The sequence below is a fragment of the Microtus oregoni genome, unplaced genomic scaffold (assembly GCF_018167655.1).
Source record: "Microtus oregoni isolate MIOR12 unplaced genomic scaffold, Mior012 000011F_ref0000422, whole genome shotgun sequence".
NCBI classification, from domain to species: Eukaryota; Metazoa; Chordata; class Mammalia; order Rodentia; family Cricetidae; genus Microtus; species Microtus oregoni.
The window spans coordinates 11,013,703-11,041,629 of record NW_024543070.1 but is presented as its reverse complement, the minus strand read 5'-3'; the positions used below and the strand labels follow the sequence as shown (position 1 = coordinate 11,041,629).

Below are 27,927 nucleotides of genomic sequence, written 5' to 3'. Positions count from 1 at the left end.
TTATATATGTGTGGAATATTTACAGCGCTCCCACTACCATACTGAATATAGCAGATTACAAATGTAAGTAAAACAAAACAAAATTCAGTGATCATTCAATGAATAATCAAAGGTAATCTGTATGGCCTATTCCTAGTGTTTTTGGTGGTTTGCATGTCCTCCCACCTTAGAGACCTGATTAACTGGACGCCCAGTGACACCTGCCATGCAATCGTGTGAAGAATGTAAGCTTGGGGGTTAGGTCAGAGTTCAGATTCTGACTTGGCTCAGAAGGTTTGAACGAATCCTTCACAATGTAAAATGTAAGTGTGAGAGTTAAGACCTGGATGACCCATGGTGGAGTTTTCTCTATAGCTTCAGTGCGATCAGTTAATACTGAATCTTCAGCCTATCTCCAATGAGAACGATTGCTCACATTGTAAGGAATTTGAGCCTCGGAGATATTCAAGACATAGGTCAAGGTTTTGGAGGTATATGGGGGAATGACACTGGGTTTCACGGGGGAGTCTGCGATCTGAAATCCTGACAGTGGCTGCATAGGGATGTCAAAAGGAAATGCATGGAAGCTGACTTCCTGTGCCCATTAGGGACCCTGCCATTCTAGCACTGCCGTGTATGTAATGAGTGATAGATGATCGTACATGTTAGTTGTATTTGTAAGTATATTAGTACAGTTACATATCACGCCATCTAGGATTCTACAGTTTATTATAAAATGATACAGATGAGTTGATTTCATTATTGTTTTTAGTGAAAAGTTCTCCAACGTTAGAGTCACAGGGTCTGATGCAGGTTTGGCTCTGTTGCTTCCTAGCGCCCTCCCAGCAGGCCGGTCACTTGCATAAACCATCCGCTTATGCGCAGGCATGCCTTAGCCCACTCAAGCCACACATTATTCTTTTGTTCGGACTCTGCTATTGCTTACTAATTCTCACCGCGGCCCAATGAAGCAAGTGGCATTATCCCTTCTTTTTACATGTAAGAAAACGAAGGTGTAGAATGGCTAGGTTACTCATAGCTGATGGCATAGCCAGGAGTGGGTGACATTAGTAGATCACGATTTGTCTTCCATTTGAAATGAGAAAGAAGCTAGAGCTCCTGGGGTACGTGATGTCGTGCTTTCCTGAAGCATCACCTGTGTAACTGGGGCAATGGGAATTGCAGAAGCTGGGGTACTGTGTCTGCTACAGTACTGTGGAGAGTTAGGAAGAGTGGATTTGTGGGATTAAAGTGTATAATGTCAACATTTGTACAAGGAAATTATTGCGGCTTTTCATTTCCGGGCTTCTTGGGAGGTAAGAATGCCTTAAGGACCCACCCCTAATTCTTTTCTTTGAAAATTTCTTTGGAGAAACAGTATCTTTTGGTAATAACATTTTAAACATAATACTGTAATTTTCAGAGAAAGAGAAACAGTCAAAGGTTCTCCCATAGTATGAGAATCCTAGACACAATAACATGCCGTCCCTGTCTGTTTCCTGGGGGAGCTTATTGCAGAGACAGAAACTTGGGGAGTGACTCTGGCGAACTGCCTTGACTCCCTTTGTCTGTGTCTGGAGCAAGTCTGGGGTATTTGGAGGGTGTGCAATTGGTCACCAAGTTCCTCGGGTCTTTGTGTTGCCTGCGTGAAGACAGCAACTGAACTCCTCCTTCATGGCTGCAAATTGGGATGGCGCAACCATTGTAGAAGAATGGGGACTCAACACTTGATGTTAGGCTGTCACTTCAGATGGATGTGGGAAAGAAAAAAAAAATACAGAACAAACCCCACAAAATACCACAAAAGGTCAACTTTAGTTCTTTGGGTGCACGTTTTTCCTGGACAAATGCTCCCTCTGGTGGCCAGAGAGTAGAATACAAAAGAATAGAAACTAACTGGAGGACAGCCATTCGGAAGGCGCAGGCATAGGGTACAGTATAGAACCCAGAAGGAGCAGGCATACAGCACAGTATAGAACCCAGAAGGAGCAGGCATACAGCACAGTATAGAACCCAGAAGGAGCAGGCATACAGCACAGTATAGAACCCAGAAGGAACAGACTCACGATACAGAATGGTAGTTTATCTGCAGGTGTTTTGGGAATATCTTCTGGTTCATGAAAAAACAAAACAAAATTTTTCAGAAGCAGAAGATGGCAAAGCAAGAAAGGGAGAAGGAAAAGAGGAAGGACAGAAAAGAAAGAAGGAAAGAGCGAAAGGACTAGAGGAAAGAAGAGCCTGACAAAGCAAACCAGAGCCCGTTTATTTCCATAAAACATCCTGGTTTAGCTCTCTCCTCCTTCAGGAAGCCTTTCTCCAAATACCCAAATGGTATGTTAACACCCCCCCCCCCCCGCCCCAGAGAGTCCAAAACAGAAAACAACAGAACGGGAGTGGAGTGATTTAGTGAGATCCTGTTCAGGACAAGGGTCTGTCCTAGTTGCAATGGTGTGGTAGTTTAAAACAGCCCCCAGGCTTAATTAGGGAATTGAGTGAGAAAGCACAAGCCCAGGAACTTTCTGTGGGAAACTACAGTAGACGGCACCGGGGAAACTAAAGGCTATTCTACCCAAATTTGTGTTTTCAAACTTTCTCACTGATTCATATTCATTGAACACATTGCCGAGTTTCATAAAGACAATTTTGACCATATTCATGTCTTTTCCCGTCCTTTCTCTCCCCTCATTCCTTCTCTGTCTCCTTTACACTGTTTTTATGTATCTATAAGGAATCTGGCCTCAACGAATGTTAAAAAAAACATATTCATTCAGTTCTTAAAAAAGGTGATGGCTAAGGTACATTTTGAATTGTAAGACTTATGTAGGTAAGGGGGAAATGAGAGAGAATTCCTGGCCAGGACAAGCATAAGTAAAGTCTAGAGTAGGAATTTGACTCAAAGCCTGTGTAGTTAGCAGACCCTCAAACCTGCCAAGGCTTTCCACTGCATCAGATTGCAAGTTCCATGAAATTTCACCCAGAGCTTCCAGGACATAGTCTTTGACCCATGTAGAAGCTCATGTAGATCATACCTGCTTCAGGTACTGTGTTATCTGGTAGCTCTCCAAAGCAGAGGGTGGGGATATAGGGCTAGGAACAAGGAAGCAAGATTAGGATGAGGGTAGCAAGCGCCTGGAACAATCATCTGAAAGGGGATGCTAAGAACCTTAGCTCTATTCAGACGTCTGTAATTCCTGCCTTGGTCTCCTCTTAAGTGTGCCCGTGGCAAAGACAGCATAAACTGGAGGTTTCAGAAGAGTGGCAGGTGAAGATACGTGCGTCTTATTCTTGACGTTGAACTTATTTCACAAACTTATACTGTTCATCTTAATTTATCTCACCCTGCTTTTATAAAAAGGTTAAGAGTTGAGTTATAATTTTTAGAAAAAAAATCAGGCAGAATACAAACCAAATGTTTTTCTTAAAAATGCAGTTTGTTTTATTTTTCATAGAAACTAAAACACAAGAGTTCATTGATGGCTATATTAAATACATACATTTTAAAATAACCATTCATAAAACTTTACATACAATAAATGGATTCCTGACTCTATGGTGATACATACAGTACATGGACACGTCCCGTGAACCTCAGATAATCACTCTACTGCAACCAGTCAAGTTCTGTCTCTCATCAGTCAGCAGTGAAGCAGCCCACAGAGTCATGCGATGAGACAAGAAACACCCTGACTAATGAATTAATGCAGGTGACAGTGGGAATGCTTTGGAAACAGGCCCCCTGGCTACACTAACTCAGTAGACACATGAGGAACTGTGGCGTCAAACCTATTCGCTCTAGACTCATGTCCCCACAGATTTAGACACCCAGGTTAGATCATGCACAAAAACTTCTTGAGATGTAAGTTCAGTTGATAAAGCCATAGGACCTTTGACTGATATTAATACTGTAAACTGCGCTGGGGTTGTTTGTCTTGAGATTCCAGGAACAACAATGTCTGGCTCTGAGGGGGGGGGGAGCGGTCATTGAAAAGTCACAGGCAATAAAAAATAGTGGTAATGGGTGGAAGGTGGATCAGCTGAGCCAAGAGAGGCAACCAAGGAAGGGTGAGTATAGACACCATATGCTAAACAAAACCAAGTTGCCTAGCAACATCAGAAAAGCATCTTCTTTAGAGCCTCTGTTCAGGTCTGAAGTACATATCTGTTAAAGCCCACACCATCATACTGGGTATGGAATACATACGTGTGAATATGTACATCTCGTATTTATAAGTGTTTGGATGTTGATCTGCCTTACTGTGGGGAGATGGTACAGTTAGTAGGGTAAATAGGCACATTTTGTGAGGTGTCCGTCAAACTTAAGTGGCTGCAGTTTCTAACAGGTTCTGGATTTGCTTCTGATTAGAAAATTAGATCATTCATTCTTTAGTAAGTAATCAGAGTCTTCATTGTGGGCAAAGAGGACTTCACATTGTTTGCCTGCTCCGCTGCCACCCTGTAGGGCTGTATATAGCAAAAATGGAAATACGATGGGTGTAAAGATTTTGGTCCAAAAAAAGCAAAATAGAACCAGAACCCCTCATTCAGTCAATCATTTGTACCTCTGGGTTTGACACATTAGATTGAATGTAGCAAATTATAATCCATTTTCCTGTACTGCCCCTTTACATATATCTTTTAAAATTCTAGTGAAGAATTGGACTCAGGCTCGCCAAGCAATAGAAGATTTTATGTAGGAAGAACTCAACTACTAAAGTCAGGGATGGACTGGAACTTGCCCTGCTCAGCTCTGAAATGGTATAATCGAATTTGGTCCTTCAAGAGGCATCCTGAGGACCAACTCCATTCTCCCATCATGCTGAGTCTTTTTGTAGATATGTCTGGAATCCACTCTCTAAGCAGTCTTCTATATGGGAATTATAAAGTAGTCAGGAAAAGGGAGATCTTTCTCCTATGCCCTTTTTCCCATCTAGAGCAGAAGTCCATAGGAAGACTGGTGTGGCTCCATCCTGGAAGCAGTAGCTCATGCCATAAACAGTCATCTAAAATCTACTTTCACGCTGGGTGGTGGCGCACGCCTTTAATCCCAGCACTTGGGAGGCAGAGGCAGTTGGATCTCTGTGAGTTCGAGCTCAGCCTGGTCTACAAATCAAGTTCCAAGACTACCAAGGCTACACAGAAAAACCCTGTCTCAGAAAACAAAGCAAAACAAAAACAAACAAACAAAGAAGATCTACTTCCGTTACTGAAGTAATTCAAAAGTTATTTTTTCCACATGGTAGGTCAAACTGAATCCCTAAAGCTTGTTATGTTACCAGGGCAAGGATCTGGCGAGACATGGCTCTGTGCTGCCTAGAACACTCAGGCTCAATTTCTAGCACCACCGTGAAAAATAAAAGGAGGGAGGTGAGGAAAGCGTGGGGGGGAAAGAGGGCAGTTAAATTATCACAAAAGCAATGTAATTCCTAAATGACATCATTGATTCCTACAATCCTTATTCCAGTACACACACACACACAACCACACACACACGTGTGTGTGTGTTCAACTCCACTCTTTGATAGATTAAAAAAAACACAACTATATGTTTAATATAGAGTACATTGATCATCTTTGATGTAACATTGCAGAGATGGTCCAGTTTTTTTAAATATCAACACATAACCAACAGATATTCTTTTTACAGTTTCTATGAAAACCCAGGCAGATTAAAACAGTAAGCATTTTAAAATAAGGTGCTTATCAATTACACTGATGATCTGAGCATACATTTTACAGTGTGTTTATAGAAAAAGTTAACAATACAGAAGCAGAAGAAAAATTGGGCAAGGTTTGTTTAAAGTAAATAATAAAAAAATAAACAGGTTGAAATAAAATACTGCAGCACAAATGATTTGGCAAATTTTATTTCTTCTATGGCAAGTGGAAATGCTTCCTGACCCCAGTGATGATTATACCTCCCAAACTGGGAGAAACCATATCCATCCATAAGAAGTTACTTCTAGAGTGAAGAAAGAAATCAAAGTGAAGTGTATTCTTTCGTTCTTAAAACCTTCCTTTTAGCCACAGTTTAAGTGAGATGACCTAAGTCAAACAGGATTATTACTAGTTTAAGTCTTCACCTGGAATAAAAGTTAGATGGCGTTGAAAAGGAGAAGGTGAAGCTGATGACAGTTTTGTAGGACTGTTCTCAGAAGGAGTCTGTGCATTTCTTCTCACCCAAGGCATTTCACTATCCTGATGGTGCTAAATGGGAGCTTTCGCTTCTCTTGAACTACTCAGTCAGTTTCAAGAGACGCATACTCGGCTAAAAGAACATAAGTAAGTGAATTCTCACTGTGTTACTTTCCCCTAAATCTCTGGGCAAGTGTATCTGGATGGTACAGATACAGAAATTAAAGGAATTGAGTGGGAATTATATTTTTGGAAGAAAATAAGAAAGTCATAGCAGAGCTCCCTATTACTCAAGTTACATTTTTGTCTATTCTGAACATCATATGCTAGGAAGCATTCCATTTTCATTAACCTGCGAATGAGCAGAACACACATCCACAGTTTTCTCAACACGGCTGTAATTGCAGATGTGGATGGGATCTGTCAAAATATTTAAACTTCCCTAGTCTAAATAGTAGAACATTCATTTTGAAGACATAACCCAAACCTGATAAGGATATCACAATTTAGCTTACAGCCTAGAGAAATTTCCTTGGTATTCTGGATATTAAACAGAAAAAAATCTCACCCAACACACACACACACACACACACACACACACACACACACACACGTTTTAGAGACAATCAGCTGCTGCTCTCAGACAGTTCAGTATGGGATTGACACAATTCAAATAACAGCAGGGAAGCAGGTATGGACTCTTATTAACAGTCATAGTAATTTAGATGTAGTTCTCTGGTATTAAAATTTACCATCAGGCTCTTGCTAGGGAAAGCCAATAGGAGAGAAAGAGGGTGTGTTTGGAGCAGATTAAGTATGGATTTTCTCAAGTGGGCCCCATAATGGTAGACGAAATATCATTTAAGAGGTTAAAAAAAAGACATTGGTATATTTGCATACATGACCAAGAGTTATCTGGGTGGCAGGCACCGTAGAAGTACCCTGTTTCACGTCAAATGCACAATGAACCTGCTAATTGCATTTGATCTGGAACTTACCTTAGTGGCAAAAAGAGTTCACGGAATAGTTATGATTTTGTGTTTGCATCAGGACACATCATCTGGCATTCCTTGAAAGAAATATTCAGATTTCTCAGTTGTTCTTGCCAACCCTTGATTGCGTGGTCAGCTCTCCTGTGATGATAACGGGGTCTTGTTTGATGCATGTTTATGCAACCAGGAGAGCATAGGAGTTGCTTAGCATTGAAATGACATAGTATGATTCAATCTATTTGCTATAGATGATTCACCATGGTTTTGAATCTCACAATTTATTGCTAATAATGTCTTAGGTAGCTTGATGGGAAAGCTTCAGTAATGCTGTTTGAACCAGATTCCATAACTATTTCATTATATAGGGAAATCAAACACTAGAGCATTTATAACAGTTACAAAGCACTTCGTGCTACTTTAAGCACCTCTTGTTCCAGAATTGCAAATGAAATCTTATGAAAAAAAAGCATTTAATAACCCTCATTTTGCAAATGAGGAAACTGAGGCACAGAGAGGTTCAGTGACTGGGCCAAATTCTTGGGTAAGCATTAAAAACAAGGGCAGAAATGTGGGCCCCCAGCATTCTGTTTGTCTTGTAGACTTTTCAGCTGTTCTGGCTTTAAAAAGGCCAGCGCTACAACTGAAGGAGAATCTGCGCAATTCCCATCTGGAAGTATTTATGTAGCGTTTCATAAAAAGAGTTTCTGGCTCCCTACACACATTCTCTATGTGTGGAAATCCTAGCCCCAGAAAGAAAACTTTGACTATCTGAAAACTTGAGGTTGTCTTGTTATCTATAGTAAATGAGGTGTAAAATTAGCCTTTCAGGAACATAGATTTACTGTCAGTGCTGAATCCAAGACTCAGTAATACATAACTTAGGAGAAGTACAAGTCTTCTATCTGCCTGTGGTAGAGAACCGCAGTGTCAGTAACGCGTGCCCTCTCTTGAGAAAAGTAGGCCCATGGTGTCGCTGTTAGCTATCTCAGAAAATAATGTTATTGTTCTAAATGACAAGAGTTCAGATTTCTCTGGATATCGCAGGATACTCAATATCCATCCACAGTTCCCTGGCAAACGCGACTGTTGGTATTTGACTTATCACCTCTACGATGTCACCTCAGTCGGAGAGCGTATTCATCTGCAGGCAATTTGAACTTGAAACTGGAGGATGCAGAGGTGCTCTCTGGCCCTAGTTCCCTATAGCTCTTGATGCTCTAAACAGAGCTAAGTTGGGGAGTTTGTTTGTGACTTGTGGGTATAATCTTCATCATTTTCAATATGGATGAGACCAGTCCATCCACAGTGGAGAAACGCAGGTGTGTGATGCCAGACACCATCAGATTTCTGTTCGCATCCCAAGTTACACACCCCAGAGTCACTTGACTTGGTCGCTTGTAGCGTAACTGGGATCCGCTTCTGATCCCCAATTCCACCTTTAGGAGAAACAAAGTGGAACGTGTTTTTCTTCCATCCGTATCACAGATGTCTCTGTTCCTGAGTTTAAAACAATCATAAGGACAGAAAAGTAAATCCTTGGAGTAACAAACCAGACTTTTCAAATGAAACCTTTTATTGTAAATAGCTCCTCATAGGTACTCCTCGTGCTTCATTCCCCACCCACCCTCAATTTTTTTTCTTATGTTTGTTTTGTTTTTTTAAAATGATGTTTATTTTCAGGAATAGTGTTTCCATGGGGTGTGGTGTTACATTAAAATGACCCCCCCTGCACAGCAGGAGTTGAATGTTTCATTGTAACTTTGGTTCCATGCCCAAGACACATCTTCTCTTGATCTGCTGAAACTGTTTCCACTGCTGAATTTTTCCTTCACACAATATATGTTTATAGTTCTCATCTTCTGGTTCAACATACACATGTTTCATTAAATGCAGCATATAATGTAGATTTTTCAACAGGGTCATTATAAACTGTCAAGTAAGAAACCTTGAATAATGGCTTTAAAGCACACAGTCTTGGCTAAAGGGTAGTTCTTAGCTTTTGATTTCCTTTACATCGGTGTAAACAATTTTGCCATCTTTGAAGGTTTAAAAGCATATGCCTTCTGGGGGTATGATCTGTGTTCTTGAATTTTCTGTAAGACAGAGGGAAATAATTTACCAACCATCATCTATGTTAACAGATAAGTAAGGAAAAAAGCAAACTCTTAGACAAGACAAGTTTTGGTCAATTTCTGGCACCAGAACCAAACCATACTTTTAAAAATAAAGATAGAAATATTATTATTCTTGTCTATGTTTTGAGCTGAATACCTTTTGGGAAATCATATAATATCTCTAGGCTTAGCTGCTTTAAGAGAGAGAAAAGAATGATTTATTCCATGATTTATTGAGATAAGTTACATACAAAGTAATAACAGTTTTTATGCTTCCTGGATATGTTAGCTCTTAATATTACTGCCAGATACTGTTATGCTATCTACAACTTTCTCTGATTTACTTTTATGTCACACTTGCTGTTGTACAACTATAACCACTGACATGGTTTCTCACCCCAGAGATTGAGGAAGAACTTGCTGAGGACTCTGCAGTACAGACTCTGAATTGTCCCTGAAAGTGAGCTGTAGCCATGGGGCTCTCTCCCTGCTCTTAGTATTACTGTCTGGATTTTCACTTAAATAGAACTCTCCTTTATAATTGTCTTTCTTCCAACAACATCCAGAGATGGCAGAAGAGGACATGCTACTGTGCCTTGTTTAAGGACAGGCCTTCACTCTGAATGACTTGAATAGAGAAAAAAATTCTTTGTTGTTACAACAAGCTATTCAGCTTGCCTAAGCGGCATTTTTAGTCTAAATAATGTTGAGCAAGGTCCAAACTGACAGATCAGGAGGTGTTTGTTTCTCAATCACATGTTCAAATCACCACGTGGAGGCACATTAAATAGACAAACTCTTGCTGCAGGTATAAGTTAGACGTATCTGTAATATATGTTTGTGTAAACATTTCGCTCTAAAGGTTTAGATTAGGATGGTGAGTGTAGTCAAAGAGTAGGCTACGGCAAAGGCGTACAATGAATGAGGGGATGAGGTTATGATGAGAGAGGACACAGAAGATGGGCAGGCAGGTAAAAGTACTTGCTGCATAAGCCTGATGACCCAAGTTTGGATCCCCAGAACCCACAAAAAGCTAGATGTTATTCTATATATAAATGTAAATCCAGCACTTCTATAATGATATGGGAGGTGGAAACGGGAGAATTATCTGGAATCTTATAGATCACCTAGGCTGGAGAACATAGTACAGAGGCGGAAGAGAGACTTTGCCTCATCAATGTGACCTCTACATACATATGAAATAAACAAATGAATGACTAAATTGACAAATAATGAAAGAAAATACACTGGGGGGATGGGGCATTGCCAAGAGGCATTAAAAGTTTGGTGATGTGTGCATCGGCAGAGACCTGTCTTCTGTACACATACTTCTTTCTCTTCTTTTGTTTCTCAGAGGAGAGAATTGGAGTGGGATGGCAGAGTAGAGATGGGGGCAGAAGTGTTATTATCTCTGCTTATGCCTCAACAAAAGATGACCTCCCCAGCCAGAAGCTGTGGGCTAGAGCCACTGATGGGAGCTAGAACAACACTGGAGAAGGCTGGGCCTCAGATAGGCTGAGACTAGGACACTGGACATTCTCGGAGTGGCCCTCTGAAGAGCTCATGCATGTTTGCTGCACACTCTCAGGATGGCCAGTCTTTGGTCACTTTGCCAAGAAAAGACTTCAAAGACCTAGCCAATCACAGTCAGGGAAATTGTGACAATCACTCAGAAGCAGTTTCTCTCTTCTTATGCTCCTTTCTCCTCTCAATAAACTCTGAGCCCCGTGGATGGAAGGAAGGCATGAGAACTACAGCCAAATCATGAACCAGTTCCCCTTTGGGGTATCTTACCTTGCTAAGATAGGATAAGAAAAGACATGAGATTAAATCAAATATGAGATTGAAGTTCTAAACTTGGTGAGAATTTCAGTTACTAGAAGTGAACGGGAAGTGGGGGACTATATTGAAGAATTATTTGAAGGATGAGGAAAGGAAATGAGACTGAATTGAAAAGATAAGTCTCAATTCACATTTACACACTATCACCACCACAAGAGCTTAGCTGCATCCTTGGGGCCAGAGAGATGACTCACTGGTTGTTTTTGTAGAAGACCCAGATTTCATTCCCAGCACTCATGTGGTGGTGGCTCACAACCACCTGTAACAGTTTCGGGAGACCCAATGCCCTCTTCTGGCTTCTCTGAACACTGCACACATATGGTGCACAGATACACATGCAGGCAAAATACTCATACATATAAGATAGATTCAATAATATATTTTTTTTAAAAAATTTATTTATTTATTTATTTATTATACAATATTCTGTCTGTGTGTATGCCTGCAGGCCAGAAGAGGGCACCAGACCCCATTACAGATGGTTGTGAGCCACCATATGGTTGCTGGGAATTGAACTCAGGACCTTTGGAAGAGCAAACAATGCTCTTAACCTTTGAGCCATCTCTCCAGCCCACAATAATATTTTTTTAAAAAAGAATAACATTCTTTACTCCCTGGGAAAAAAATCTTATCCAAACCTATACAACAATGTTTTAGAGAGATTTTTATGTATCTTTACACATACAATAAATATATTCCCTTTCAGAGGCATTTACTTGCAAGCTGTCGGTTTATATTCTATGAGAAATTCCATCATATATTCTGGATCATAGCCATATATTATTTTCATTTCTTTTCTGTTTAATTTTGGCCATGGCTGGCCTTGTACTCATAATCTTTCTGCCTTTACTGTTCCAGTGTTGGAACTGTAGCTATCTGCCACCACAATAAGTCATTGTTTCTGCCTATTAGAGTTAGCTAGATAACGCTTGTAGTTAGAATGTGTTAGTTTTTAAATCCAACTAGTTTATAATCAGTTTTCCAGGCTTTTACATTCTATAAATTAAGGAGTATCTTTAAAGGAAATTATTGTTGCTATTGTGGGGCCAGTGGCATTCAACCTGAGTAACTTCAATTATCCAGAATCACGCTGTGGATCAGAGAATTTTTTTTTTCTTTTTTTTTTTTAGTTTTTTCGAGACAGGGTTTCTCTGTAGCTTTGGAGCCTGTCCTGGCACTAGCTCTTGTAGACCAGGCTGGCCTCGAACTCACAGAGATCCACCTGCCTCTGCCTCCCGAGTGCTGGGATTAAAGGCGTGCGCCACCACTGCCCGGCTGATCAGAGAATTTTTTAAGCAAGTCCTTACAGAGGCTGACTTTTACCTTTCTTCTCTGAGGCACACTGCTTGCAGCTATCATTCTGAAACCCTCCATGCCACCAGGCTCTGAACCAAGAGCATGTCACTCCTGATTTGTGACTTTAATATCTTCAAACAATATTTTATTGATTATTTAAATACAATATATTTTGATAATATTCACTCTAATCCTCCAGCCCCATACCAACTCCATCTTTCCATGCCAACTCTGTTGCCTACCCCTCTGACTTTTGCTCTCAAGTACTTTTTTGAACCCACAAAGTCCAATTTGTCCTGCTCTTGAATGGTGACTATCCATGGGAATGTCATTGATCATACCCTAGATCACACCCTGAAGGAAAACTGCCTCTCTTTCAGCAGCTCTCATTTGTCAAAGACTGCAATTAATATCTTAAAGGCACATCCGTTCGACCAGCCACCCCATTCGGAAACCCAGGAACAGCTCCCACCCTTTCCATTCCTTCAGAACTCCATTGCAATTTATCATTCAATAAATTCATGTGGAATTCAATAAAAGATATCCATTGCTATCTCTGTTTTACTGATAAAGAAAACGGCATTGGGAATTGTTAGGCAACTGATTCATGGGAGTATGAATGTAAGAACATACACTATTTAACGAGTCCTAATTGAAGCCAGAGGGTAGAGGCTTTCTTTACTGACACGGGAGGTGACCCCATCATGGACTGGATTTTTATCCCAGAAAAGGCCTGAAAAAACTGAGCAAGTTCTTTGTGTCTTTCTGTTCCGACATAGTGTCTGTTCCAGAACACATAACAATGTGTCATCTGGAAAGCAGAAGCTGAGTCTTCACCAGATGTAGACCCTGACAATGACTGGGTGTAGACTCCTTAACCTCCAAACTGTGAAAAATAACTCTAATATTTTTAAATCACCCAGTCTGGGTAGTTTTTTATGGAAGTGAAGATCCATAAAGGAATAAGGTATAATAAGAGAATAGCATTAATTCTATAGGATTTATTAGTGCTAGATAAACATATGATGAAGACTCCCCAATAACCCCCCTTTTGGCTGAGACTAAAGATTGAAATCAGGGTGATGTAAATGCTAGGATAATGTACTTTTAGAAACTACCCAGGATCACTTACAGTATTGCTCAAAGAAAATATGTATGACCATAAATCACTTTCTCTAAACAATGTTAAGTCTCTATATGTAAGTTAGTTTTAGGCTTATGGTCAGAATTATTGATTTAGTATATACAAATTATCTGTAGTATGCTTTTACTATCTATGAACAATATGATCACTTGTCTTCTCTCTATCCTTATCTAAATTGCTTTGCAGACACAAATGACATCATTCAGTTTTGAGTAGTGTTGGCTTTCCAAATGTTAATCGAGATAAGATTACTTTCTGAATAGGCAACTTCTTGTTTGGATTTATGTTATGTTTGGTTGGAAATAACTGAAAGTTACACTTTCATATTCATATTACAAAAATTAATGAATGTGATAACTATTCTATTGAAAAATAATTGTAGCTAGCTAAGAATTGCAATTATTTAATTATTTTGCAGGCAATTTGGTAAATATTTTTTATGGGTGACAACATTCAATTCTCTCAACACATCCCCATGCTATGGGTAAATATGTAAAGAGTCAAGTAGATTAAATAAATTGCCTACTGTCACACTTCTCACTGGCAGAATTCACACTATAATCGACGTCTGTAATTCTCAACCACTGCCATTTTGCCTGCATGCATTTACACTGACCAGAGTCGTTATCACACTCATTTCCTATTGTATTTCCACACTAGACCTTCAGTCTAGAGAGACTGACTAAGTGTCAATTGTGTGCTACTTTGAAGCACATAGCCAATCTTGAATGTCCCCAGGAACCCCCGAACACTTAGCAGAAACCACAGAGAAAAAAAATAGTTTTCAGACTATAAAGAAAACCTTTTGGAAGAAGAAATACAGCCGGAGGATGGATAATCAAAGGACATAAACTTTCTAAGCCCCTTTGCTTCACTCTCTCCACTTCAGGTCATGCTAAAGCCTTCTTATTTGTTTATTTCACAGGGAGGCACTGAGGTTGACATTCACGGAGAGGGAAAGAATCTCTCTTCTATCTTTCTGCTTGTTAGAAGAATAATAACTAATATGAAGCCTAGAGGGGAACTCTGTATAATGTAATTTCACAGAATAATCAAAGTCGAAGTGGTCCATGGAAGTATACTTAGAACGGCCCTTTGTAAACAGTAGTATTGAGATTTGTGGTTTCCATTGCTGATCGGGCATCAGAACCACCTGCTATGCGGTGAGATGCAGACCAGTCCCTGCTCTCTATCATTCCCACCTCCCATCAACTCTCTCAGCTCATGTGGTCTGGCTCATGAAGTGCACGATAAGCCTTCTTCTGTGCCTGTTATTTTCAGCACCGAGAACCACAAGCTAGAATGATTGAGGCAAGTGCTCATCAGATGCCAGTTTAGTAATGACCATAAAATGACTGCACTTTTTTCTTGAATTAATGCTGAAAGGTGTCTTGTTTTAAAATAGGATCCATGTTCACTTACTACCATGCTTTCCTGACTTCTGATGTGGAAAGATTGGGACAGAGTTGCAATAGTGTTCATAATTGGTTTCTCTGAGTCTTGGAATCAGCATTGGGGGAATACTAAAGGCCCAGTGACGTTTTCTCATGTGGTAGATGTGGTAGATACAGACACACAACTCCTTCTGGGTGATAGACAGCCACAATGAGAACACTAAGATTCACAGACTTTGTGACTTCCTAAGGTACTATAACTAAACTGAAAACATCAGTTTTACACCGTACAACTTTAAGTTTTAAAAACAGTCAACCTGCATTGGACCCATTCCCCATTTTGTGGCTAACTAATAAACTGTTTGGTTTGGAAAGGACATGTGGTCCAATAACAACATGTAATCTTCTTCTTATCTGCCACCTCTTAGAGCTACGGTGTTGAGTTAAAAGGAGTCTTACCTTTAAGAGGCACCTTGACATCAAGGCCATAGAATGAAGGCAAGAGAGAAGAACAAGAATAGAAACAGAAACTGCAGAAGAAAAAGAAGGAGATTATGTAAATCTGAGCTCCCATCAGCATTCAGGTAGCACAAAACCTCAGCTTTCCATATTCCCTCCTAAAAACAAACCAAAACCACCCTGCATTCACTTATTGCCATCCATTTTAGAATTAATAATGGGATTCTCACCGACAATTGTTCTAGGCTTTAGGCTCTAAATTTTCACTAGAAAAACTAAGTGCAGAGTTAGTGAAGGATCAGTCTAACCCCATACTGTCTTGGAGCGCAATGAGAGCTTTGTACTTTACTGTGTGCATGGTCTCTCTCTTTCAGGGATGTGAGGGTACTTCAGAACTGTAATCAGAGATTTGTGCTTATAAGAGGACCATAGCATCTGCTGTGTCTCCCTCATTGAATACTTACAAAAAAGCACAGGAAACCACAACATTGGAAGCGCTTTGGTCACGTGAAGTGCTGTGTGCAGAGGAGGCTGTTTTCCTTGGTTCGTTGATATCCCCTGATTTACACCTACTGTGTGCATGGAAATGAGCCACCCTAGCCCAGCAGGGACATGGTGTGCACTCTGAGCAGGCTTTCAAGGATTGCAAGGGGAAAATGAAGAGTGCACTGACCCTTAGCTGTTTCAGTAGGCTGGAAGGCAGGAGGGAGTGAGGTCATGTGAGCAGGACACTGAGTGTGAACCTCATCTCCCATTCTATCCTCTCAAGAGTCAACCAGCTTGTTATTTAAGTAGCTCAGTTCTCTACCTTAAGACGATATTCAACACTAATTGCTGCATTACTTCATTATCATAGATGACTAGGAAGTTCAGGTCTATAAATATTATGGGACAAAATGGTAGTGAAACATCCTCATTAAATTCCGACAGCTGATACAGTCTTAGTTTCTCTTCTCCCCAAATTTTCACAGGATTTATTTAGGTAGGTGCTGGAGTGGCAACCCAATCTCTCCACTTTTGGAAGCCTCCCTTGAAGGGGACCGAATAGCACCCCGAAGTTTCTTCACAGACTTGCCTCAATTGTATCTTCCTGTTTGAGTCAGAGCAAGGGGATTAACACCAAGGCAGACCAGACTGGGCCACTCCAAAATGTCAGAAATAGACAACACAAGGTGTGCTTTCCCACAACCAAGAATGCAGGGAGCAGCCCTGTCTTCCGTGGAGCGTTCCACCAACTGCAAGGAAACTGCATGCAGCGCTTGGATCACTGTAATTCACTGTGGCCTCACTCAGTCCTGAAGAACTGAATGGTTTGAAATGAGGGACATTCCGATATAAAATTCTAAGGAGGACTAAGGTGTACTTCAAGGATGGGAAAAATTCAGAAGAAGACTTTTAAATGTTTTTCAAGTTTCATATGTGACTTCATTCCTCATGGAACCCATAAGAGGAAGTCAGTTTGGGTGTTGCCACTACCATTTTATGGACACAAAAGGCGTGTTTGTAGTCACTTACCCAAAGTGACATCAGAAGCAGAGCTCACAGTCTATGAACGTGAGCGCCCAGGGATACGGCTTCCAGACTACACTAACTCCTGACCTCACATATGTGGACCAGGACACATGCATTTTTGGAGGAGCTCAGTTTTAGCCATAGTCTCAAGAATGCCAGATGGTTTGCTGTGGTCTTCTTGAATCCCATAGAAGTTACAGCCAAATAACCGATTTCACCCCCGGGGTCTGGGGAGCTACTTCCAGTCAGGGAGGCAGGGACACGGGAGGGAGAGAACTCTGCTCTCTTTCTGCATTCCCCAGCAGAATGCCTCTGGCCTGTCAGGTAAGTCAGGTCTTTGCACCAGATGGAGCCATTTCTCTTCTGTCAACAACTCAATGGCTTTCACGTGCCCTCTTTACAACACTATTCATTAGTTTCACCAAACACAGGACCTCTTGAAAGAAATTTCTCTCTCTCTCTCTCTCTCTCTCTCTCTCTCTCTCTCTTTGTGGGGAAGTGGGTTCAAGGCAAGGGTTTCTCTATGTATTCCTGGCCATCCTGGAACTCGCTCTATAGACGGTTTCTGAACTAAGTGTTAAAGTGAAACTGAAGCCCAGGGATGAAAGGGAATTTTTATAAATAATGGGAAATGTTTGTGTGTTTGATTTCTTTTTTAATGTACTAAAATATGTTTGAAAGAAAAAGCAAATCAGAGTAATGGAAAAAAAGTATTGGAAATTAAGATGAGGAAGGCAGAGTGAAGGGAATCAAAACTACACATGGTGGAAATATCAAGACTGCTGATGGGACAGCACTCCCCACCCAACACAAATCCTGGCGTCCTACTGAAAGTGGGCACCAAGTTCCCCGTACCTATGTCTGCCTGTGCCAGACCGATAAGGTTATTGCCTGTCCCAATAACCGAGAAGAAAGAGATAGCAGAGAAATCAAACAAGCAGCACTTTCAGATTAACAAAGGAGTTTAACACATACCTTTTCCTCCAAGTCCTTTATCTGCCGTTTCTGAATGTCCGTCTTATCCTCTAGGTCACGGATTCTCTGAATAAATTAGGGAAAACACTATTAGGTGCTAGGCTGTTGAGGAAATTGTTCACCAAACAAAACATAATGTTTGCTGTGAAAACACTGCTATTAGTGCCAGCGAATGGAAATAGCACAAATACACTTTTCCCTACCCACAGGGAAATGCATGTCCCAATGCTTATCCAGACCTGTGTTGGGAAAATATTGTCACTGTTAACATTTTTGAGCTGAGTATTTTCTATCTGCTTTAGTTTGGATCTTAAACACCTCCCCCCACAAAAAAAATATGCATGCTACAGGCATGGTCATTAGCCCATATGGCTGATGGGAGGTAGGGCTTTTTGGAGGACATTAGGTCATCGGGCATTCCCTTGATGAGAATATTGGGGACTTGATCCCAATCCCCTCTTTGCTTTATGACTGCCTCAGGATGAGCAACTTTCTTCACTCCTGTTTCTTCCATGATGAACTGCCCTGAAGTAAGGAGCCAACTGTGATCATGGATAGGAACTTCTGAGTGCATGGGCACAGGTGAACCTTACCTTTGCTTTAATTGGCTTTTGAGAATTTTGTGACCATAACAGTGTATGAACAACCCACCCCTTTCTTTCCCCCTGGAGAGGCCTAGCAGGGGTGGGGTGCCTTCCACCACACTGCTGCTGGACTTGGCCAGATTACTTTTGCCCTGGGGAATGTGAGCTTATAGGAAGTGTGGGAGTGTAATATCCTTGTCAGAGAGCAGTATGTCCCAGAACTAGTGATGCTTTTGTCAACCCTTTTGATTGATATTCTGGTTGCTTATTTGTACAGTAAAAATGGCTGGTACCGACTGTGCAATAGCAGAATGCTGTTGGTCTTTCTTGTCTCCCTGCTTCAGCCCTGTTTGGGGATGGAATTTTTTCACAAAACATGATTGACCAATTCTCAAATGTCAGTGAGAGTACGCTTTAGTACAACTTCTCAGAAGTAAGCTGATAAGCTGGGGATGAAGCAATTGTAACAAAACAGCATAGCAGTCAGAAATGCAGAAAAGCCTATGTAACCACAATCCACACAGGTAGACCACCCAGATTGGATGACGGCATTACATAGATAACTGTTTGGGAGCAAAAGGAGTCTTCACAGTTTCTCTTGACAATCTAAAGGCTTCTGGTACCCGTGTGCATTATGATGCATAGCAAGCTTGCTATATAATGGTCACCGTTTGTAGGAGCTAAAACAGTGAACTGGCCCTTCAGCTGGAAGCCTACTAGGGTGATAATAATAGAGAGATTTTTATAATGCAGCATGAGGAGAAATAAATAGAAGCTAGAAGAAAACATTCTAACATGGAAATCAAGTTTCCTCTCTAAAAAGGGCCAGCTAGAGGAAATTTTCACCCTCTCCTGGAGGATGGCAATTGGCCATGTCTGATAATTTTTCAAGTTCATTGGCATGCTTTTTTTTGTTATGCTTATTTTATAATGCATAGTTATTTCATGTTTTATTATAGTGGCAAATGTATGTACCTATCACTAGTGCGTAACAGTGTAAATATTTCTTATTGTCACAACTGTGTTTAAAATATTTAACAGCTCTTTTAACTTAGTTAGTTGCAGTAGAAGCCATTAAGATATATCCCACAATGGAGGAGACATCCTCCCACCCCTAGGAATTCCGCTTGATCTAGATGATCTGTCTTTGTACTACTAAGAGGGAGAAACCCTGCTGTCAAAGAAAGTAGGTGAGGCTTGTGCTCTAGTTCTCATCTCATCTCAGCATGTTGATGAATGATGGAGATGCAGGTGAGCCTGGAATATGGTAGCACCGATATATGCATATGTGTGATGTGTGCTGGTGTGTACTTCAGTGGTACAGCATATACTCCAAGGCTACACAACCGAACAATAAATGTGCCAGGTATTTCTCTCTTCTTTATGCACACAATTCCTTGGCCTGTGTCTATATACAGATATAAATATTGATTCAGGAAACCATACATCCATGAGAGTGCTGAAGCGCTTATTCAGTCTTCAGGTCTGTGTTTGCTGACCGTTTTCTGTCTATGACTGTATACCACGTAGTATACAGCTAAGGCATCAACTAAGTCCTGGTCCCAAGGAGCTACGATGTTCTTTGACAGATGGGATGTAAAACGGAGAGTAACAGAATTAAGAAACAAATGTGCAAAATGGCAAAGATGTAAAACACTGTCACCAATCTCCTGTGTTAGTCTGTAGTCAGACTGTTCCACACTGTAGATGATTCCTGTGTCTTAGAGGTGGAGAAAGGAAAAGTTAGCTGAGTATAAAACTAAGGCCTGGACTCTTGCAAGGTTCCACACTGATCTTTACCCTTCACGGTCTCCAGCTTCACCTCTTAGCCCAACTCTGTGCACATCAGACATACCAACTTCTTCTGTAGCTCTTGAGTGCACACCAGGGCTTAGTACTTGCTCCTTTTCTGAGATGGTGTGGGATTCCCCTCTGCATGCTGTGAATATGTTTTATTACTATTGGTTAATAAAGAAGCTGCTTCAGCCTATGGCAGGGCAGAACAAAACCAGGTGGGAAATCTGAACAATATATATATATATATATATATATATATATATATATATATATATAAAGAGTAGGCAGAGTCAAAGAGACACCATGTAGCTGCCAAAGGAGACAAATGCTGGAACCTTACTGGTAGGCCACAGCCTCATGGTATTACATAGATTAAAAGAAATTGGTTAATTTAAGATGGAAGAGTTACTTAATAAGAAGCCTGAGCTAATAGGTCAAGCAGTGTTGTATTTAATATAGTTTCTGTGTGATTATTTGGGTCTGGGCAGCCGGGAAGGAAAGTACAGTCTCTGTCTACGCTGGGACCTTTGAGTGGTGGGTTCCCTGGTTTTCATGGATCTTCAAGGGTATTCTTGGACTACCTGTCCTAACATGCTTAATCCTTTCTGACTCACATGCACATCCATAGACACTGTCGAAGTTTTTTCCCAGCACTTAGGGACTTCCTTAGAGATATTTCCTGCATGGTTCATTTGTGCTGTGGCTTTGTCCTTTCCCATCTATATGGCAGATGTGATGTCTTCAGTAACTGCCATATTCACAGCATCTGGTGCACATCTGGCCTTTAGTACATGACTCTAAATAATTACAAAACAAAGTTTTAAATGTATTGGTTTAAGAACATTTTGTACACTTTGTTCATCCAGAAGAGGATTCTGGAAGTGGCAAACCTTTAGCAGGGCACAGGAAAAAAATAAGAATGTTTGAATGCCATTTTTTTTTTTTGGTGAAAAAATAGGCAAATAAAGGCTCAGGAATAAGAAACCATGGACAAGTGACACTAGGCTTTGCACCGGAAAGAACTCCTGTGTCTCAAGTCACATCTTAAGGGAGGGATGACCACTAATGAAGGACCTCAGGAGACCTACACAGGACTTAAACCACTTCAAAAGGGAAATCACAGATGCCCTTGGGAAAGAAATTACCATAAGGAAAGGTGAAAAAAAAAAACAGGGCATACTTACAAAATGGAAGGGAGAAAAGTCGGAAGTTCCTACAGTCTGATTTCCATGGCCCCTGGGGGCCCATGGGCCTTTGTTAATGCCATTTATCAAAATACACCAGAATTATTTTCTTTATGCTAATGACCTCTGTCCTCAAATGCTCAGGAGGGCAGTGTCCACGGTGAGTATTCTAGATATCCAGCACATTGACTCTACCACTAGTACATACACTGAAATGTCTGAACACATGCCTAGATGACAGAGTCAGGTTAGTACCAGGGCACCTGGAAGCCACTCTAATCATGAAAGATCCTGCCAATGCCTGTAACAGTGTGAGCAAAATAGACCAAGGATGCCCATGTCCATGTCTGTTGGATGTGGTGCTACCTAAATTCCCTGAGGGAGAGGACAGAGAAGACATAGGTGTTGCACCCTGAGTGACTTTGGATAAAGCCATTCTGCTGACCCAGCAGATGGAGAGCAGAGATGAGATAAGGACAAGAATGCATATTGTATTCATTTTGGGGACATCTAAGCACAAATGTCTAATAAATGGCTAGCAATGGCCTCTAGAATTTACACGTCATAATTATATCATAGTGTCTTTGGTACATCCTGGCCAGTGCCTTCTGGAATAACTCTGCTATTCAGATACTGATTAAAAGGGGAGAGGAGAGTAAGAAGTAATTAGAAAAGGTACATTTAATGCGAACATTTGTTAGAGAGGGGGAAATGTCAGGGAACTCGCTCAACTCAGTCTAATTCAGATAAAAAGTGGAATTCTTTCAAGAGAGGTACTTTAGCTAACAGATTAAAGGGGGTGTCAAACTGGGACGCCAGAATTTTATCATGAGCAAATTTAGACAACTATTAGTCCATGCTAAAACAAACACATGTGTACTTACAAGACACAGCTCTCAGTTTGCTAAACCCAATTAGACACTTTTGCAACTAAGGAATATGAGAAGATACCCTTATCCCCCAGTGGAAGTGAGACACAAAGAGACAAACAAAAAATTCCCATGAAATAACCTACTGCCAAAGCTTCAAAAACTTTCCACTAGGCAAATCTTTTAACTGTGAAGGCTTTCCGTAAAACATATACATATGCTTGTCATCTTTGGGACAAAGGACTTGAGCGCTCTGCTGTGTGGGCAGCACACAGCCCCTGGTTCTATCCATGCTGTCAGGCTTCCGTGCTTGCTCTTAGTGGGGTCATAAAATAACCACAATTCCATTTCAACTCCTTAACTTCAACACATGCTCTGTACCTCCTATTTCTTCCACCAGATTGCCACAGCTGAGGACCAGAGTACTATAATCTGGCACAATGAATTCTGAAAATCTCGTGAGTTTGCTTTCTAAACAGGACTCTGCTAGTGCTTATTGGTCAAGTCACAACACAAATGAAAAATCCCAAATATTTTTGGCTGAAAGTTGGTAACGGGTGCCTACTTCTTGGCTTGCCAGTCTAGATGGAGCATGTAAGTCACAAATGCCTTAAGCAGCACATGACAGCAGTGTGCAATGGTTAGCACCTATGTCGCAGGGGCTGGCGTACCTGGTCTGTGATTTTGCTCTGCCTCTTACTGTCTTGAATAAATCATTTGAATACTTCTGTTCTCAATTTGAGATAATGCAAACACCTCTTAGAGCTTTCGTGAAGATGAGCTGAAATGACGCAGGTATAGCCTGCACTTTATTCACAATGTATTTTGATGTATAGGGGGATTTGACTGCATGCATGTCTATTGAGCACTTGCATACCTGATGTCTGAGAATGTCAGAGGGGGCATCAGAGCCCTTAGAGCTGGAGCTACAGACAAGTATGGGCCATCGTGTGAGTGCTAGAAATTGAACCTTTGTCCTTTGGAAAAGCCGTCAGTGCTTTTAACCATTGAGCCTCTCTCTGGTGACAAAGACAACCTTCGGATCCCGATTGAACAAATGCCAGGCTGCACAGAGCAGCCTCCAGGTCTCCTTACTCCTGCTGCTTGTTCTGAGAATAAAGAGGCAGGTGATATTGTTCACTCCTTCCAGATGTTTGCCTCAGGCTCAGTGACTGACAGGAACAAGTACAGAAGAGCCACTACCCTGTTTCCTCACACAGGTGAGCGATCAGGCTCCGGCAGATTAGAAGACCCGTGACAAAGTCATTCTAAAGACTGATAGCCACACACAGCCCCTCTGAAATGTCATTTTCCTCAAGACCAAGTTTTATTAGCAACCTGTCCCCCTGTACTGAGTGATAGTGGGAATGAGTCACTTATTTCGCTTGCCGACAATCTCGGAAACTACTGTTCTGACATCGAGTGCTTGTTCCTAAGTCCCACGTGCTCAGGATTGACCTACAGAGATGCGGGAATTGATCCTCACCTGGTGTGCTTGCTGTAAGAGCTCCATCCTTTCCTGGAGGATCTGACAGTCATACTCCCTGCTCTTCCTCAGCATCTGCCGCCGTAACTTTTCAACAGCCGTCCGCAGCTCCTCCTGCTGCTTGTCACTTAACAGTTCACCGAACTTGATCACCGTCTCTTGCTGCAGAGCATTGTACAAGGTAGCCTCTAGCTCCTGGATTCTCTGGCAAATAGAATCAGAGAAGTCTGACTTTGGGACTGAGCATTTGGGTGTGATGCAGGGAGAGTGTGCGTGGATGGATGAGTCAGGAACATGGTACCTCAGACTCAGAGCATTTTAAAGCTTCTGAGTGTCTCCCGCCTGGCTTCCTTCTGGCCATTCCCTTTATGAGACACCACAAACATCACCCACACAATGCACAAGTTGCTCTGTAAGTAAGTTCGTTTTCTTTCTTGGGATCCTGTTTGTTTGGATCCTTGTTTTTAGGAGTCCCTCTGTAATAATGATTGCACCTCCACATCTTCTTCCCTTTTCCAGTGTAGCCCGGAATGGGCTTAGTCCCCTTCCTGCTTGACAACCCCTGAAGCTTGTTGAAATCTTATGCCACAGTGGCTGTGGTCTCAGGAATAAGTATAAGGAGAAAACAAGCACTTGAAATTGAAGAGATGTTTCAAACACAAAGCATCATCTCTTAGTCACATGTCAGTTCTCTGTACTTGAAGACGTGTGATGGTTTCTATGCTTTTTCCTTGAAAAAGTGGGAAATACGATTCAAAAATGGCCTAGAATCTTGGGGTTTTCTTGGTGTGTATATGCAAATGTGTGTGTAAGTACATATACACATGGATGCACACTCGTGTGTGTGTGTGTATGTGTGTGTGTATGTAGGTCAGAGGTTGGCATTAGTACCTATCGACATGGGGACCTCAGAGACCCTGCAGCTCACTAATCTTGCTGGGGTCAGATCTTCATGCTTGGGTGGCAAGCATTTGATCCATTTTCCCAGCACATGGTCCCCTTCTTTTGGCTAGAATGAGGTTAATGCTGCTCAAATGTCTTTCTCAGTTCCCCATTTGAGATATATGTGTGTACACACACACACACACACACACACACACACACACACACACAGTCCGCTCACCACCACGGCCTTGCTTGCTGTGGCTGCTTTATGGGCCTAAATTAGTCGAGAGTTTCTGGAGGAAGAGTTGTGTCATAGTTTACCCTTCTACAAACATGAGCAAAGGTTTTATTCTATAAATCTTGTTTTTCCTCATACGTAAGTTAGAAATAACAGGATTACCTGTGATTTGTATGTCCATTTTAAAAAATAAATGAATTAAAATATGCCTAACACACATGAAATCCACTATTATTCTGTACATTAGAGTGCCAGATGATGATACTTGATTCAATAAAATCCCCTTGGATCTACACTAGCATTCAGTATGTCTTTCATCTGAATATTACTTGACAGTATATATTTGATTTAAGAATGAATTAAAATTATGTGTAAAATACAAGAATATTATAGCTGCTGCAATCTTAGGGCTTCTTTTCCAAAATCAAAGCAGCCATTAATAACTGCATGCATGCTGTGTGTACCCAACTACATGAAATGATGGATTAGATAGGACGTGTTAGGTCTGTTGTGTAGAGTGATGGGCAAGCAGTGTTGGCCACTTACGATACCTACCATATACGCCTGGTCAAGAGCTTGTTTTCTGTAGTCTAGTTCTTCCTCCAGATAGCCTTTTATTTTGCAGAATTGTTCCTATAAAGAAGGGTCACATTGACAGATTAGGAGAGCATGCTTGGCTAATTAGAAAGTGATACATGAAAGCAACACAGATGAATGTTTTCTCTAGCACACAAGACAAATCACTAGTGTTCGGAGAACTGTTGTTCTCGTTTAAGAAATTAGTTCTGCTTTCACAGCCTCACACAGAGAATGTGAAAATCAATAGCAAGAAGCAGAAAGGGCATAATAAGGAACCACGTGAGGAGCTCCTAAAGGCTAAGAGTGGGTGATTAAGGACAGTTGTTGGCATGGTTGTTAAGTAATAAGTCTATCTGAGTAGCACACTTGGCTTTCTGTTTTTTTCCAGTTTTATATCCAGAGAGACTGGTATTTGGGGGATGGAAGTATTTGCAAGAAATATCTGTTGACAGTGGCATTTGATTTGATCATCCCTTAGAAACATGGAGTATAAGTATTTATAAAGCAGTTACATTATAAATGGGAATGATTCATAATCACAATGTAGGGATGATTTAAGGTTCATAAGGGTCGTGTATAGGTTATATGCAAAGCTGTGGCATTTTATAGAAAGAACTTGGACTTTGGTCTGTCCAGGGGGTTCTAGCACCAGTTCCCTGAGGACACAGAGGAGAGTTGTGTATTGTTACAGTATGTTTTTCTAAGAATGTCATAAAATTTAATACGGGGATGTTGTAGAATAAAGAAACTTAACTTCTTCAAATCAATAAACACAAAGATGAAGGACATTCTAAAGAGCTAGGGTGACTCCACCACACTACCCTTTGATGAGTATTTATCGGCCCCTGTTGCAAAGCCCTTGTGAGCTGAGAGACAGAAACCTGAAGTTTCTTCACACATCCTCAGTTCATGTTCATCTCTCACTGTGTGACCATCTTGTCATTATTAGTTAAAGCTTTGCTTTGGGATACAAGATATTTATTCCCACATGCAAGTCAATACTTTCTGTGGGTGCTTAAGTGAAGAGAAAAGAACTCTTACAGCTAATTGGAGGCTGAAAACCCAGCTGTGCTCAGTTCTGAGCACTTACAGCAATGCTGCATGGGGTTCCCTGACTATCGCTGGGTCCCAGTGCCCAAAGCACCCTGTAAAGGCTGATTGCCACATTAGTAGTCGAGTACTGAAGGGGCTTCCCATGGTCACTTTGATCACAAGCAGTTCTTACGTGCTTTCATTATAGATCTTAATTTCTTGGTAAAAATACGAACTACGTATAAGACATTTTGATCTCCAAGATTGTCAAGTTTTCTAAAATACAATTTATTGTTATCATAGAAGTTCATGACTTGATAGGTACCAACTACCCTTGTTTTAACAACGATCTTTTAAATGACATCTTGTTATAAGATTAAAGATAATGCTGCAAGTTAACAACCTATTAATTCCTATGTTTGGAGCTATGCTATTTTAAATTGTGTTAAAATGCACATGAAATAAAATTAACACTTTAATCACTAAAGAGCGTATTTGTGTACTTTATGTATATAAATGTATGTGAAATACACCCATGCTGTTATGAAATCAATGTCCATAACTTTTTGATTTTGCAAAAGAGAAACTATGCCCCTTTAACAATCTTATGTTTTTTGTTTCTCTCAACTCCTAACAACCATACTGCGCCTTCCTTTTGTATGAATTTTATGACGCTAGTTGCTCATACACATGGAATGATAGTGTTTGTCGTTTTGTGATAGTTGGTTTCATGCCTGTTCATCCACGTTGTACCTTTCACTAGACACTATGGATGCTTGTTTGCTTAGACTAAACTCACACATATGCATGCCATACTTTGTTCAACCATCTAATCATCAATAGGTATTTTGGCTACATTCACCTTTTAGCGACTGAATAACATCACTATGAGAGTAGGTGTACAGTGACCTGCCACATCCCAGTTTCCATTCTTTGTGGTATTGCTGGATCATGTGATAATTCTGTTGGACTTTTAAAGCAATCCCATGCTGTTTTCTATATTTGTATTATTTTATACCTTGGCAGTACCCTGGGTTCTAACTTCTATACTTCTTTGCCAACAACTGTCACTCTCTATGTTTTTCTGACAGCAGCTATCCTAATGGGTGTGAAATAGCTTACAGATTCTTAAAACCAGACATACCCATCAAGCCTGTAGTTTTTTTTTCCTTGTTAATTACTCAAAGCAGAAAAAAATTATTCAGCTTGAGAGAAAATACCTAGTTAAATGTCTTTCAACATCAGCTTTATAAATGTTGCCAATGTACGACATGCTTTGGGGGAGAGAGCTTGAAATTATCAGCTATTTCTGAGACATATGCCCCAAGTCTGCACACAGATCAGTAGGGCAGTTACAAACTTCCACTGGTGCCAGGTAAAAATGGCAGTAGTGACGTTCCTTTTCTGTTATGGTATAATGTTTTCCTCTTTATG

General features: G+C 40.8%; 1 protein-coding gene across 3 annotated transcripts in view; it reads right to left on the bottom strand.

Annotated features, from left to right (window-relative positions):
* Positions 1 to 8,658: 8,658 nt before the first annotated feature.
* LOC121453293 (janus kinase and microtubule-interacting protein 2) overlaps positions 8,659 to 27,927 on the bottom strand; it is a 148,114-nt gene continuing 128,845 nt past the window's right edge. For all 3 annotated transcript variants that reach the window (XM_041659947.1, XM_041659949.1, XM_041659948.1), the window contains 5 exons: positions 25,438 to 25,515; positions 23,760 to 23,963; positions 17,840 to 17,905; positions 15,353 to 15,423; positions 8,659 to 9,196 (listed from right to left, as the gene is read on the bottom strand). In XM_041659947.1, the coding sequence (XP_041515881.1) occupies positions 15,373 to 15,423; positions 17,840 to 17,905; positions 23,760 to 23,963; positions 25,438 to 25,515 (399 nt within the window). In that variant the 3' untranslated portion in view covers positions 8,659 to 9,196; positions 15,353 to 15,372. The remainder of the gene's footprint in view (positions 9,197 to 15,352; positions 15,424 to 17,839; positions 17,906 to 23,759; positions 23,964 to 25,437; positions 25,516 to 27,927) is intronic.